The following is a 15,781-nucleotide window of genomic DNA, read 5'->3' on the forward strand; positions in this document are numbered from 1 at the left end:
CCCTCCCGTGCCCCCATTCATGATCTGTCTCTCTTTCTCACTCGCTCAAAAAATAAACATTAAAAAAAAAAAAAGAAACTACCAGACTATTTTCCATATTTGCTACATCATTTTGCATTCCCGAGGGGAATGTGTTTATTCCAATCATGCTGCATCCTCACCAGAATGTGGTGGTGTCAAGTTTTTTATTTAGGTTTTTATTTTTCATTTTAAGCCATTTTCATAGATATGTCATAGTATCTTGTGGCTTTAATTTGCATTTCCCTAACAACTAATGATGGTGAGTGCCTCTTGACATGCTTGTCTGTCACTTGTGTATCTTCTTTGGAGAAATGTCTTTTCAAATCCCTTGCCTTTTTTTTTTTTTTTTAACTGGGTTGACTTTTTTTATTGATGCGTTTTGAGGATTATAAATTATGGATATGAGGCCTTTTCAGGTGTGTGATTTACACTTATTTTCCCCCTGTTTATGGCTTATCTTTTTATTTTCTTCATTTCCTTCACAGAAGAAGCTTTTAACTTTGATGTAATCTCATGTTTTCATTTTTCACTTTCTGAATTGTACATTTGGGGTTGTATTTAAGAAATCTTAGCCTCACTCAAGGTCACAAAGACTCCTTTCCTGTTTCCTTCTAAAAGTTCTGTAATTTTCCATTTGGGTCTATGATTGGAACTAACTTTTAGTGAAATAAGAAGACAGGTAGAGGTCAAGGTTCATTGTAAAAGACATGACTGTCCAGTTGTCTCAGCACTGTTTATCCAAAAGACAAACGTTTCTCCACTGAAATGTCTTTGTACCTTTGTCAAAAATCCAGTAACTATATTGGTGTGGGTGTATTTCTATTTACTGTGATTCACGGGTCTGTTCTTGATTACCCCATCTTTGTGGTCAGACTTAACACCAGCCGGTGTGAGTCCTCCAACATTTTCCTCTTTTTCAAGACTGTTAGCTATTCCCATTCCTTTGCATTTCCATGTAAATTTTCAAATCCTACTCTCGAGATCTAAAAAATTCCTGCTGGGATTGAACTGAATCTATAGATTAATTCGGGGAGTGGAGGAAAGTCTTCCAACCCATGAATCCATTTATAGTTGAGGCTTGAACAACACAGGTTTGAACCGCACACATCCACTTATAGGTGGGTTTTTTTCAATAAATATGAAGAGCACTGTAAATACGTTTTCTTTTCCTTAGGTTTTTCCTTAATAACATTTTCTTTTCTCTAGTTTATAGTAATATATAATACATATAACATACAAAATATGTGTAAATTGGCTATGTTACTGGTAAGGCTTCTGGTCAATAGTAGGCTGTTAGTAGTTAAGTTTATGAGAAGTCAAACTTTATACACAGATTTTCAATTGCACCAGGGGTCAGAACACCAACCTCCACACTGTTCAAGGGTCAACTGTATTTAGATCTTATTTCTTTCATTAGTGTTTTAGTTTTCAGCATAAAAATCCTGCACATATATTGCCAGATTTATGCCTATTTGTTTCGGTGCTACTGTATTTTTTAAAAAAATTTTGAGAGAGAGGGAGTGAATGCATGTGAGTGGGAGACACATTTTTTTCTTAATTTTTTTTTTAGAGAGAGCACAAGCAGGGAAGAGGGCAGAGGGAGAGAGAGAATCTTAAGCAGGCTCCACACTCAGCACAGGGCTATACGCAAGGCTCAATCCCACAACCCAAGGATCACGGCATGAACCAAAATCAAGAGTCAGATGCTCAACGACTGAGTAACCCAGGCGCCCCTTGGTGCTACCGTAAATGGTACTGTTTTTAAAATCTTGCTTTCAGGGGCGCCTGGGTGGTGGTTCAGTCAGATGAGCATCTGACTTCAGCTCAGGTCATGATCTTGTGGTTTAGAGTTCAAGCCTCATGTCAGGCTCTGTGTTGAGAGCTCGGATTCTGTTTTGAGCTGTGTCTGCTTCGGATTCTGTGTCTCCCTCTCTCTCTTCCCCTCCCCTGCTCAATGCTCTGTCTCGCTCTGTCTCAAAAATAAATACAAACATTAAAAAAAAATTTTAAATCTTGTTCTCAATTGTTCCTTGCTGGTATACAGAAATATAATTGATTTTTGTACATTACCTTATATCTTGTATTCTTGCTAAACTCACCGTCAGTTCTATGAGATTTTTGTACATCGCATGGGATTTTCTACATCACGTGTCTTCATAAATAGAGACAGTTTTATTTCTTCTCTTTCATTCTGTATGTCTTTTCATTTTCTTGCCTTAATACAGTGCCCAGGACTTCTGGTACAATATTAAAAAGGAGAGAAAAAGAGAGCAGAGGGCACTGGCATTCTTGCCTTATTTGTAACATGAGGGAAAAACAAATCAGTCTTTGACCATGATGTCTGCTATTTGTGATAGGTTTTTATGTGGCTTCCCTTCATCAGGTTAACAAAGTTCTCCTTCCATCCCTAATTTGCTGAGAGTTTTTATTATGAATAGATATTTAATTTTGTCCAATGTTTTATCTGCATCTACTGAGATGAATGTGAGGTTTTTTCTTCTTTAGTCTGTTAACATGGGGGGTTGTGTTGAACTAGCCTTGTATTCCCAAGATAAACCCCTGCGATATGTTCGACTTGTTAATATCCTGTTGAGGAGTTCTGCACTGAGGATTTTGGTAGGCACCTTAGGAAAATCTCAAGTCCTTAATGCTGCCTCCAAGATCTCCCCTCTCCAATGCCCCTTGACCTCATTACTTACAAAGAAAACTGGTCTCCTGAGGTGTTTCTTATCCTATCCTTGTCCAGTATTGGAATCAGAGTGATGCTGGCCTCGTGAAATGAGTTTGGGAGTGGATTCTCCTACATTCAGGAACAGACTGTAGAATTGTTATTATTTGATAGAATTTGTAGATGAAACTGAGTCTGGAGATTTCTTTGTGGGAAGGTTTTAAACCACGAATTCAATTTAATAGATATAAGACTAAATGATTATCTGTTTTTTCTTGATTGAGTTTTGGTAATTTGTGTTTGTGGGAGAAAGAATAATGGCTCCCCAAAGATCTTCTCATCCTCCTCCTTGTGATCTATAAATATATTACATGGCAAAAGGGAATTAGGGTTGCTAATCAACTGATTTTAAACAGAGAGATGATCCTGCATTATCCAGGTGGGCCCAGTATAATCACTCAGGCCTTAAAGCAGAAAAGGAAGGCAGGAGATTGTGTGTGTCACAGGAGAGAGAGGCTGACTGGCATTGCTAGTTTTGAAGCTGGAGGACGGGGGCCACAAGCCAAGGATGAAGGTAGCCTCCAGTAGCTGGAAAAGGCAAGGAAATGGATCCTACTCAGCGCCTACTGGAAGGAACGCAGGCCTGCTGAGGACTTTGGGTTTTGCCCCGCAAGAACGGGGTCTGATTTCTGACCTACAGAACCATGGTAGAGCAAATTTGGGTTGTTTTTGGGTATGAAGTTCATGGTAATCTGTTAGAGAAGCACAAGAAAAGTAATGCAATGAAAGATAGTATTTTCAAGGAACTAGTCCATCATTTCTTTGAAGTTGTCAAATTCATGGACCTAGTGTTGACTGTAGTGTTCACTCATTATCCTTTTAATACTTGTAGGGTCTATAGTGATATCCTCTCTTTAATTCCTGAGATGGATAATTTGTGTCTTCTTTTTTCAAAGAACTGCCTTTCATTTCCTTGATTTTCTCTAGCTTTCTATCTTCATTTTTATTGGTTTCTGCCCTTATCTATATTATTGCCTTTTCTTCTGCTTTCTTTGGGTTTAAATGTAGCTCTTCTGCTCCTCTTTTGCTGGTTTTCAAAAACTACCTTTGCTTTTTTTTTAATATGTTATTTAATTTTGTTTATATAACTTGATTTCTGACAGTGGATGTGTTGAACAAGCAGCTCTCAACGTTTCTGACGCCCACACGGCACGCACTGCTGTCGGCTCTGTCCTCTTGGGCCAGCTCTCGCCCAGGCTGCAGACTGCATGCAGGTCAGCATCCCTGGCTTGCATGTCCAGCCGACTGCTCAGCATGGACCAGCCCAAACAACATCCACCATCAGGTCCCGGTGGCTCCCACAGACAGCGCCCCCCCACACCCCCCGAGTGAGGCTTTACCCCTGACCTCTTTCCTCTCAGTCACAGGCAGGCTGCATGTCCCATAAGCTCTATCTTTAAAACACATCTAGGTCTGAGCGCTTGGCACCGCCTTCTCTCTCATTACCCCGGATGATACCACATCGACTCCCACGTGGCTCTGCACCAGACCCGCACTGGGCCACGTGCTGTCTGTTCTCACACCCAACAAGAGGGATCCGATTAAAGTGTCAGCGACGTCAGGTCCCTCCTGGGCCCACAGCTTTCTAGTGGCCCCATCGCGAAGAAAAACCTCAAGTCCTGGCCACAGCTAGCAGTATCTGCCCTCCCGAGTTGACTCTTCTCACCACACTGACTCTGGCTCTCCCTCTAACACCCTGCCGTATTCCTGCTTCTACTATGTCTCCCATCTGCAAAGCACTGCCCTGGATGCCCCACGGCTCACTGCTTTGCTTCCTTCTGTTCACGCTGCATGTCCTCAGAGAGGCCTTCCCTGACAGACCCTGATACTCTATCCCCTTGTACTTTATTTTTCTTAGCACTCACTGCCCGGCATCATATTATACACTTGTCATGGTCTGCCCCTCCCCGCACTGTTCCGCTGGCCACCTCGCACCCTGTCCTATAGATGGAGTAGTGCTGAGTCAGAATGAAAGAGGAAACAAATGAGGCTGCAGCAGCTAGGAGAATGCCTACAACCCACTCCTTGCTTCCCCCTCGATCTTAAGACTGAGGAGGCACTGGACAAGATGTGTATGTGGCTCTACTTGGCCCCTCCCCACCATCATTTCTTCCAGCTCTACTGAACATGTGGGTTCCTCAAATAGAGATCTCTCTCTCTCTCTCTCACCATAAATCTTCCTCTAGCTCCTTGGGCCTGAAACCTTTCCCCACCTCAGCTGGCTTGTTCTCCAGTGTCCTTCAAGTCTCAGCTTGGCTATCACTGGCTCTGGGGGGCCTCCCCTGACCCACTGAACTAGAGTCAGGGGCCTCCTCAGCTCGAAATGACCCAGGCCTTCCCTGTCAGGGTACATGTCACACTGCGACTGCCTCCCTCACCAGAATGTGAGCTCCTTGACAGCAGGGCTTGTGGCTTACCAACCTCAGAACCCTGGGGCCTAACAAGGGCTAAGGGCTTAACTAACACAGTGTGAATGAAAGAATGAATGAACAACTGAATTAATAAAAACCAAGTTTTGCTGAAGGAAGGGGGAAGGGGGGGCCAAGGACCAGCACTCCACTCCCCATCCCTGTCATCCTCCAACATAGATGCACTGATTCAGCCACATCAAGGAGCAGGTAAGCAATAATAACCCAGGGCCTATGGGGTGTCGGCCAGTCAGAGCTCTCCATCCTGTCCTTGCCATAAGGCCCTAGTGCATGACAGGAGCAGGAGAAGAGGAGAGTAGCCTCCAGGCCCTGGCAGGAAGAGGTCACATCACCTCGAGTTCTGGTGGCTACAGTCCCCATTACCACTTCCTAACTCAGCCCAGGTCATACTGGTTGGCCACAGTTCCCAGGATGGCACCCAAAGGGAGGGCAGAGAAAGGCTCCTTCTGGACCTGTAGACAATAGTCAATGACAAGCTGGGTGCTGTAACCAGAACCCACAGCCAAGCAGCCAGGGCCCAAGTCCTGGGTCACAGTGCTGCCTCTGTCACAGAGGGTCTGCTTCAGGACCCAGGACATCAGAGACCAGTAAGAGAACAGTGCAGACCAAACTTCACCCTCCCAAGGTCTAGTCTGTGTGTATGTGGAGTGGAGAACAGAGTTGTAGCAATCCACTTACCCGGCCTGTGGGCTCAGCAATGTGGCTCTGGTATGGCTGCCCTCACCAGAGCCCCCAGACGCTCCTTCTTCAGTCCCAGTGACTCTCGCAATGCCAAAGAGCTCACGGCGCAAAGTCTCCTTTCAGCTTTATAGTTACGTCATTTTGTGCGGCATACGTGAGGATGAAGAGATACTGGGGTCCTCAATTAAGCTCCTACTATTGTTATTCCTCCCATGGGGAGGAATATCCCCATATATTTCCCATATCCCAGATCAGACTCTGGAAGTTACAAAGGACTCAAGGGCTCTGGGGACCCCCAGCCCCAGCTGCTACTAGCCCAGGTCAGCCCAAGGGCTCCCTCCACAGCTAGCATGCCCTTGCCAGCCTTTGCTCAAAGGTGTACCTGCTCCCACAACCTCAGTGCCCACCTCTGCCAGGATGAGACCCACACCAGACTTTTCCCCAACCCTGAGTCCTCCTCATTCGCAGCATAGGCTGGGGCATCCCCATCCTCCCTACTCCCTGTCTCAAATCCACCCACAAAGTCTGCTGATACTATCTTTAAAGGGATCCTTGACCTTGGCCTTAGCCAGGCCCAGCACCTCCTTTCTGAACCCTGCCCTGCTCCATCACAGAACAGCTGCTCTGCCATCCAGCCTGGTCCTCCCTCCCACGACTGCTGGTCAAATTCAACACTGTCACCTTCTGAGCCACATAATCAAGCCTTTCACGGTGAAACCAAATTCTATTTCTGCCACAAGCTGTGTGACCTCAGGCAGACCATTTAGCCTCTCTGAGCCATGATCTCATCTGTAAAATGTATTTTGAAGGTGATTTAGAGGTTTTAACGGCAGTGAGGCAGAAAGCACCCAACACATGATAGACTTTGTGTTTGATCCCCACTATGCCCAAGCCCTGAGGCTTCCTACCCTGGCACAACAGGCTCCTGCTTCCCTCCTGCCCCCCTGGGAGGGTTGTTTGCAGGCAAGAGCTCTCTCCCAAGCTTCCTGTGTGTTGTCATATGAGGTGGGCAGGAGAGGGTATAAGGCTGAACAAAGGGACCACAGGGAAGGAAACTGCCCACTACCCCATGTTTCTCAGGACCTCAGTTTCCCCTCAGCTCAGTGAAGCTGTGATTTCTATATGCAAGGCCAGGATGGGGAGATTTCTACATGGAGGCCAGGAGGGGCTGCCTGAGCAGCAGGAGAGAGCCTGTGATGCATTGGGAAAGGCTGAAAAACAAAAGCACCAGAATCCAAATCAGGAAAGCCCAGGGCCGGGGTTGCCGTGGCAACCTGCAGCAGGCTCCCAGCCTGGCACTCAGCCTCTGTGGGGTGGGGGCCGGGACTTGCCAGGCTCGGCTGCCCCCGCCTTCGAGGCCTCCTCCACAGAGTACCTCGGCTGACACGGGGGAGGGGCTGGGGCACAGAGCCACACCTCTGCCCTGTCAGGTGGGCCACATTCTAGCTTTAGCGAGATCACTCCTCTCCAAGAGTAAGGCCTACACACCCAAGGGCTTCCTGAGAGCCACAAGCCACCCCAATCCTTCCACCACCCAGGCCCAGCACCAATTGCTCCACCCTAGCCCACAAGCTGCCTGGGCTGACACGCACTCAGGCTTCCACCACTGCCAGTGGCCTCAAGGTTAATACTTGAGAATATAGTACAGCGTCCGTGAGATGATCCCCCAGACCTTCCCTCAGAGCCAGGTGGGGGAAAGAACGAGCTTGGATGCCAGATCCTGATGCAGTGCTTTATGCATGTTTTCTCTCACTTAATGGCACTCCCCTATGACAGTTGAGAAAACAGGGTCAGGGGAAGGTAAATGACTTCCCAAGGTCTCAGAGCTACTGGTTGTTAAAGAGCTGGTGCCAGCCAGGGTTTTCCAACTCCTGAGCCCGGACCGTTCCTATGGGGCCTATTACTAGATGCTGTGGGCTTACCATCTGCCATGTCATCAGGGGCCCCTCAAGTGGCCTGTCACCCAACAACCTGCCTAACTGCCCTAGGGGGCTCCCAGACACAGCCCCCCAACCACAGGACTGTGCCCCACCTAAAGAGACACAAAACAGACAATGGCTCTCATGCCTCCATTTAATGGCCAAGGCAGCATTGCCCAGATGATACTCAGGCCCCAGTAAGGAAGTCCTCCCTTCTGCCTGGTATCCCCTGAAGAGCCCACCCAAGCTGGTGCCCAACAGTCTCACCAGTGCCCTGGTCCAGTCCTGGTGTTAGGGGCAATCTCATCTCAGCTCCTTCAGCAAGCTGTTGATAGATCCCAGCAGTTCCCGAAAGTATCCCTCATCCTCACCATCTTGGAGCTCCAGGGTGGCCAGAGCCTGGTACTCAGCCTGAAGGCTGACCAGTGTCCTGCTGAGCTGGGGGTCCTGATGGTAGCGGTCCCGGCAGGTGGCCAGGAGGGCTCCCAGGGTCTGCAGCACCTTTTCGCGGGCATCATGCTCAGGGAGGGCCAGGAGGTGAGCAGTGATCTCACACCAGCCCTGCTCCCGCAGGCCTGGTAGGAGGTGCACCTGGCGATACTGCTGCAGCTTCTCTGGGGACGTCTCCTGGGTCAGCTCGGCTTCCTCCTCCGCAAACATCTGCCATCCGTGTGGCCACACACCAGGGATGGGGTTGGGGAGAGAACACACAAACATCAGTCAGCTCTGCCCTTTAGACAGGAAGGCATGTGGCTGACCATGAGTCCACCCCTCTGCCTCCATCCTTTTGTGCCTCCAAAGTCCAACATGGGAGAAGGTCAGCTGGACTCATGACTTCACACAAGCTCCCCCACCCATTTATTCCTACGTCCACCTGTCTGTATCCATCCATGCATTCATCAAAAACAGCTGGGCAATGTGCCAGAGAAACCAAGATGGAGACCACATCCTAGCCCTCAAGGAGCTCAGTGTCTAGCAGGAGAGTAAAAATTAACTGAATATTTCCTAAATAGCAAGATGAATTTAGTTCAGCAGTGTAGTGTGGAGGCAGATAGGCTAGGTTCAAATTCCTGCTCCACTACGGACAGCCAAACGGCCTTAGGCTGCCACTGCATCATCTCTTACGTGGCAATGACATGACCCCCCTCAGGACTGTTGGGAGGACTCACTGGGGTAGTGAACACACACACAGCCAGCATCCGGCACACAGCACACCCAAAACATGACCTTTGCTATCAAGTAGAATCACATCATCTACACTTGAAGCAGCGTTAGCTGTAAAGTGGTGTGTACAGCACCGTCCTCACCACCACTAGATCCACTCCCTCAGAGGAGTCAGGACACAGGGCAGAGAAGATGGCATTTCCCTGAGGTGGGAGGCCAAGGAGGAGCTCTCCAAGTGGATAAGATGAAGGGTCCACATACAGGAGGGTTGCAACACCAGGACTGGGCCCACCTCCTATCTGAAAAAGGGCAGGTTGTTCTTGTCCATGGGGCATGAGGGTCAGGCTGAAGCCCAAAACACACAGAACCCTGGCTGTGCCTCCAAGGAACATGGCCTTTATGCCAAGGGCCTGGGGAGTTGAGATAAATTTGGGCAGAAAGTCACATGCTTGGCCAATGGCTGTAAAGTACAGAAACCCATCCCCACTAGCAGGAAGTGGTGGAAGCCAACCCTGCCAGGCTGTCAGAGGCAGGAAACACCTGAAACAGCTAAGTTTCCAGCTTATTTCAAATGTAAGAGGAAGGCTATGCAGAGGCAGAGGGTGCACAGTGGGGAGATGTCCCTTCCTGGCTGTACTAAGTGTCCCTGCAAGAAGAAAGAAGAAATGTCGGCCCTAACTCCGGGTGAGAATGAGGCATACAGAGGACAGGGAAGGCAAGAGGAAAGCCCAGGAGAGACCAGGGGCCACAGTGCACCACCTAAAGGCCTTGGGGTCCATGGGGCCTGGTGGAGGGAGCAGGCAGGGGCAGGGATCATCATCTTGTAACAGAAAAGGATGAGAGGAACCTGGTAGTCCTTTCTTAACCCACCTTCAAGTGCCACAGCTCCGCCTCTAGAACATCACAGTCCTCCCAGCCCTTTGTCTCTGCCCCTGTGCCCTGTCCCTCACTGCACTTCGTCAGTCCAGTGCCTCCCACTCCCAACCTGCCTCCCCCAGCCCTCTGATGGCAGACTGCTGCCAAGCCCCAAACCCTCCACCACTGGGCACTTCTGATGATAAAGACTAAACCCCTTCCCAAGGACTTCAAGGCCCTGCAGGGTCCACCCTGACCTGCACTTGGCCTCATCCCCATATCCACCCTCACTCATGCACCTGTCACACTAAATGTCCCCCAGAGCCTTTAAGGTACAGCTTGGAGGTGCATTCCTACCCAACCCCAACTCCATAATAACTCATTCCTCAGATCTCAGTGCCTCCCCTGACTCCCCAGAAGAGGTCAGAGCCCCTGACTTGTAAGCCTCTGCAGACCACATGCTCCAGGTAATACTCGGATTAAAGCCTGCCCAAAAGCACCAAGAGAGAAGGGACCAGGGACCTGGGAGAGCACTGGGCAGGGCAGACAACCAGTCACCACCTGTGGTGGAAGGAACCGGTGAGCGGGTCATCCCTGTATCCCCTCAGCTCCATGGAGGCATGGAATGGATGTGGATTCACGACCACTGGCCAGCATCTCACTCTGCAGAAGCAGCAATCTGAGAGGTGGTCCACTCTCCATGGGAAATTTGCATTTCAGCTGCTACTTTGCCACAACACCACCCTCAAGGTGTGGGGCACCTCAAATAGCAACCTGACATGCCTCCATCTCAGGCAGCTCCAATCAAGTCCCAGTCTGATTAGTTCTCCATTCCTTCCAAAGAACCACAAGAATTACCTCAAGCATAGTGTGGCTGACGTGTGCCTTAAGGTCTCTGGCTGGCTGCAACTCCTCCACCACCCTCCTCATCCCACCCCATAGAAGGTGTCTCTGCACTGTCTGCAGAGACACCAATCCCTCCCCACCATTCACAGCACCCCAAAGCCTCAAGGCAAGCTCCGGGGGCCAGCTGACTCAGGCAGCTCTCTGGGGATACACCAATGTCACAGGAGTCGCCACCCAGGACTGGGACAGCAAAGAGATACCCAGTACACCAGAGCAAAGAGGTTGAGTTTCTCCTGGGAAAGGCCAAGCCAACATGCAGGTCTTTCTCCAGGTTTGCTTGCCCCTTCCCAAGAAGTCAACTGTGCCCAGGCCTTATTAATTGGATGTGAGCACCACATGACTGCCTGCTGTTATGGGTTTCTGCAGCCTGAAGAGGGAGGGAGAGATAGCGGGTGGGGCAGGCAAAAAGAATGAGAGACAAGGTAGGCCAAGAGAAACAGCGCCAGAGAGTGAGCACACAACTGCAACTAACTGACCGAGAAGCAGCGACAGACAACTCTGACCCTCAGTCTGAGGCAGGGGCAGGGAGGCAGGCTGGGCCTCTCAGTCTCCAACACTCAGCACTGGTTCCAGTGGCTGCCCAGCCCTGCTTCCTAAATCTGCAGTCGGCTGTTCTAGGGAGAGTGCAGCCCGAGAGAGGCAGCGGAGAAAGCCCGGCTAATGCTCTCTGTAGCCGCTGAATTAAGAATACAGACCTGGCTGGTTTTATGCAGCTTTAATTAAGATACTTTTCAGGCTCACAAACACCAAAGTGGGTTGGACACCAACTATCCTCCCAGGTGGCAACAACAGGGGTCCCCGGGCCCCTCGAGGGCAGCCATTCTGAGCCCTCTCCCAAAGCCAAAGCTCCCAGAGGAGGCACCTCCAGGTTTCTAAAATCAAGATTCAGCATCATTCTAGCCTCTGGCTAATTAGTGTTCCGGCTGCTGCAAGGGCTCCCAGACACAGCTGCTCCAGCCCACCTGCTCCTCATCACTCCCACCCTAGGCTTTAGCCAAATGAAATGACCTTTCATTCCATGAAGGGCTGACCTGGCCATTTCTGGCCTTCCATCATGCTGAGCCTGCGGCCTGCATACTCTAGCCTGGCCACTGTCAGTGCCCCTGCCCCTGCTCCTCCTCACCAGCCCTCAGCTTTCAGTTTAACAGTCACTTCCCACAGGATACCCTCCCAGAGGTCTCAGAAATTCTGGGTGCAGGGCCCTCACAGCATCCCCATCTGCCCAGCATAGTCTGGCACATTTTCTCAGGATCATTGTCATGAGGATGGAAGGCTAGATAGAAAAGATGTGGGAGGGGGCGGGGGTCAAATGGCCAGAAGCAAAGTAAAGTGAGGGGGAGGCACAACACATCCAGGCACTCACCTTTTCAGTGACCAGGTCATAAAGCAGAGTGACCACACGCACAGCCAGCACCTCTGTGCCCTTCGCCTGCACTAGGCTCCTCAGGACCTGCAGCCCCCCCAGTTTCAGGAACTGCTGCTGGGCATAGGGGAAGTGTCGCAGGAGGGAGCACAGCGCAAACAGGACCTGCAGAGGGTGGGGAGCAATGTGGAGCTGGCCCTGCCGCAAGGCCCAGCAGAGGCAGCCAGAGGTGCACCCACTACCCCACCCCTGGCCCACCCACCACCCACAGGGATAGCTACACTCCAGAACACAGGTCTGTGAGAGCCAGAAGAGAGGCCAGGACAGGAAACCTTTAACATCACCCAGTGGACAAAGGCCGAGGACAGGGAGCCAGAAGGTGGCACCCGAAACTAATCATGGGAGCTGAACCTAGGCCTCTAGATGGCTCAGCAGGCTGCCATGCTGCTTTGGGTGAGTGGGACCCCTTCCCCTATGCCACCCCGTGGATGACCACTCAGATCCCAAGGGTAATGTAAAGTCTGAAAAGGGACCCGTGCCTTTCAGGCTCCACAGGTGTGCTAGGGGCTGGGCAGGAGGAACGGAACAGAAACACACCTTCTTCTTTGCAGTGAGAGGCTGCTCCGTAGCCAGGATGACCAGCAGCTTCTGGAGGGCTCCCCCTTCAATGGCCTCTACTTGGACCTTTGGGTTGCTGGGGGGAAAGCACAGGACAGCATGACATTGTACCTACTCACCAACTTGGGGGAATGCCATTGTACTCCCCAGGGATCTGGGTGGTTAGGGAGATGCTAACATAAGAGCCATACCCTAGGGAAAAAAAGGCGCACAAGGCAGTGTTCCCACTTGGGACAAGCTAGAACTTAGCTGAGGGAACAGGCCAATTGCTAAACATCCACCCGGGTATGAAGGCCTATGACCAAAATGACAGGGCCAACGGCTTTCATGCCATTGCCCTACCGTCTAGCAGCCAACGGGCTGGGATGACCTGGGAAGAGAAATCACTTCTACCATTTTAGGATCTCCTGATGCTAAAGGTGCTTCTCAGTGTCCCTCTCATGGAAAGCCTTCCCCCACACTCCCCAAGCCTGCATAGGTTCTTCTTCCTTCCATGATCCCAGGCAAACATACAGTGGGGAGCAATTATTAAAAACTCTGTCCTCCTCTGAGCATGAGCTCCTCCAGTCCCGGGGTTGGAGCCCATTCCTCTTTCCTGTCCTGGATGGACACAGACCACATATAGTCAACGCTTGTGGGAAGAAAACAGGGAGAATGAATGAGATCTAAGGAGATTCTAACCCTAAGTAGATCCTAAAACAGGGCCAACCCAGATGCCTCCCCACTGTGAGAGTAGCTACTGTGATTGTCCCTGTACTCTCAGCACTCAGCACAGAGCCTATGTCATGGGATCCAGGAAAACAGGGCAAGAATGCACATGTGCACAACCAGAACTATATCAACCAACACACAGCAACACTAAAACACTCAAAACCTAGAGCTGCCTCTGGAGATCTTCTCCCTGTTCTGGGCTGGAGAAAGAGTGATAGGTTCAAACATTCAGGCACAACTCTCCTAGATGAAAGGACAGGAGCCTGGCTGTTGAGACCTCCATAGGGCAGGGTGCCAGGCAGGGGATATGTCTGGGAACCTCTTGCTTTCTAAGATCAAATTAGTGATCAATTAGGGAATAAGTGCCAAGCACAGGGACCTTTGTAGTTAGGCCCTTGAGGGACCTGTGTAGTCAAGGTTCCCTCATCAACCACTTAGGAGGCCTCAGAGAAGAAAGGTGGTGGCAGGCTCCAAAAAGCCCAAAACCAGGAGGAGGGGGAGGGGCCAGGCCAGAGGTCACAGGCTGGCTCTCGCACTCACCCAGACAGCCCACAAAGGGCACCGAGTCTTTTCGTGGCTCTGGCTCCTTCACCTTAGCATGACCACCAGCTCCCTGGAGACCCCCAAAGCATCTGCTCCTCCTAACCCCCAACCTTGGCAAGGGGCCTTCATGGCATCTTGCAGAGTAAGGCAGGGTCTGAAACCCAGGCGGAAATAGGAGGCACGTAACAAGAGGGTTCACACTGCTACTTGCAGGAGAGGGCCTGCCACACAGCAGGTGCTCTGTCAAAGATGGCCCAATGGCATGGTGATGGGGCCCAAGTGAGGCCTCAATGGACCACCCTCCATTCCTACCAGGCACTAGCTTCAAGTTTCAAAGAGGACTTAGCAAGCTGAGCCAGTTTTCCTGCTGTAAATGGGAGGTGCCTGAGTGCTTCTGCATCCTCTCATCTAGAAAGGACGTGCAGAGTGGGTGCTACCCTGTCCCACTGCAACTCCACTGGTGGGTTTGAGGAGCAGCCTGGAGATGGGTCGGGGTCTCTGGGGAAAGGAAGCTGACAGCTCCTCTCCAGACAGGCAGGTGGGCACCAGTGCACAGGGAGCCTGGGAGCTGAGTCCTTCCCCTGCCCTCTGCTCCCCCAACTTGAGAAAAGCAGCTGCTTCATCAAAGTGTGAGCTAATTAGGACTGTCTTTGCCATCATGTGCCTGAGGAACACTCACCCGCAACAGGCAGGGTCTTTTCTAGGAAAAGACGACCCTGCTGAGAAATTCACACAAACACCAAATACTGCTTCCTAAGAAAGGGGGGCTGTGAGACCCAGCATCACATCAGCCTCAGAGGATGCATCAGAGAGAACATACAGAGCAGCAGGGACAAGGCCCTCCAAAGAAAGCACATGGGGCTTGGTCGTGGTTTACAGATCTGCTGAGAACAAGACCCAGGGATGAGATAATCTCCCGGCCAACTCCAGAAGACAAGGGTGGGGGATCTTAGGAGACCCATTTGAGCATGCTGAGTACAGGGACCTACCTGGTCACCATCCAGAGTAATAGTCCTGTCACGAACATGAGGCGGTATTGGGGGAGAGGGGAACTGTTCTCACCCAGGTCTGAATGGTTAGAAGGGGAGAGAAGTACCAGGGCAAAAAGCAGAGGGCTCAAACCATGTAGGCAGATCCCTGGGATCCTCCAAATAGAACATGAGCTGACTAGGAGTAAAGAAAAGATGCCAAAAGCCATTCAGAGATAGGGCTTCCCTGGTACTCCATATCCACAGGAGCCCTGATATAAGATGCAGAGGGCCAGACCACACTCTGTCACAGCAAAGATGCAGAGGCCAGCCACTGCTAGGTGGTTGCACAGAGAAGCCCCACATGCAGGGCAGATTTGGGGGGGGAAGCTCAGCCTGATATCGGCCACCAAACAAGCCAGGATTCACATAGGAGAGAGACCACACCACTAGACCTTATTTACAAGTTTCAGAGTGAATGAATGACCAAAAAGCTCTGGGGGATCAGAAAAAGAACAGGAAGGTCTGGGGTGGGAGAGCCAGGAGGGCTGCACTGGAGAAGAGGCATTGCAAGAAGCTGAAGTTCAGGTGAAGCATAGCTATGGACAGGAGGAAGGGCAGGTGCTCAGGGAACAGCAGGGGTGTGTGTGGAGAGGTGACACCATTCAGTACAAAGCTGCCCTGGAAAGTCATGGAAAATGGGGCTGAGAGGTGCAGCTGACAAGCAGCACCAGTGCAGGTCAGGAGGCCACGATGCTTGTAGTGCCAAGGAGGCCTGCTGGCTAGGACCAAGGAGGGGCGATGCAGGACCCAGAACCTGTCCATAAAGCAGAGCCCACTCCTGCTTCTTCCTCGGGAAATGCCGCACCCAAAGT

At 50.7% G+C, this 15,781-nt stretch overlaps 1 protein-coding gene across 2 annotated transcripts in view; it reads right to left on the reverse strand.

Moving 5' to 3' along the window:
- Nucleotides 1–7,918: 7,918 nt before the first annotated feature.
- The window catches only part of SIL1 (SIL1 nucleotide exchange factor), a 220,499-nt gene continuing 212,636 nt past the window's right edge, over nucleotides 7,919–15,781 (reverse strand). For both annotated transcript variants that reach the window (XM_040444617.1, XM_040444618.1), the window contains exons 8-10: nucleotides 12,664–12,760; nucleotides 12,067–12,231; nucleotides 7,919–8,438 (exon numbers count right to left, since the gene is read on the reverse strand). In XM_040444617.1, coding sequence (XP_040300551.1) covers nucleotides 8,082–8,438; nucleotides 12,067–12,231; nucleotides 12,664–12,760 — 619 coding nt within the window. In that variant the 3' untranslated portion in view covers nucleotides 7,919–8,081. The remainder of the gene's footprint in view (nucleotides 8,439–12,066; nucleotides 12,232–12,663; nucleotides 12,761–15,781) is intronic.

The sequence above is a fragment of the Herpailurus yagouaroundi genome, unplaced genomic scaffold (genome assembly GCF_014898765.1).
Source record: "Herpailurus yagouaroundi ecotype Mexico unplaced genomic scaffold, PumYag 192, whole genome shotgun sequence".
Classification (NCBI taxonomy): domain Eukaryota; kingdom Metazoa; phylum Chordata; class Mammalia; order Carnivora; family Felidae; genus Herpailurus; species Herpailurus yagouaroundi.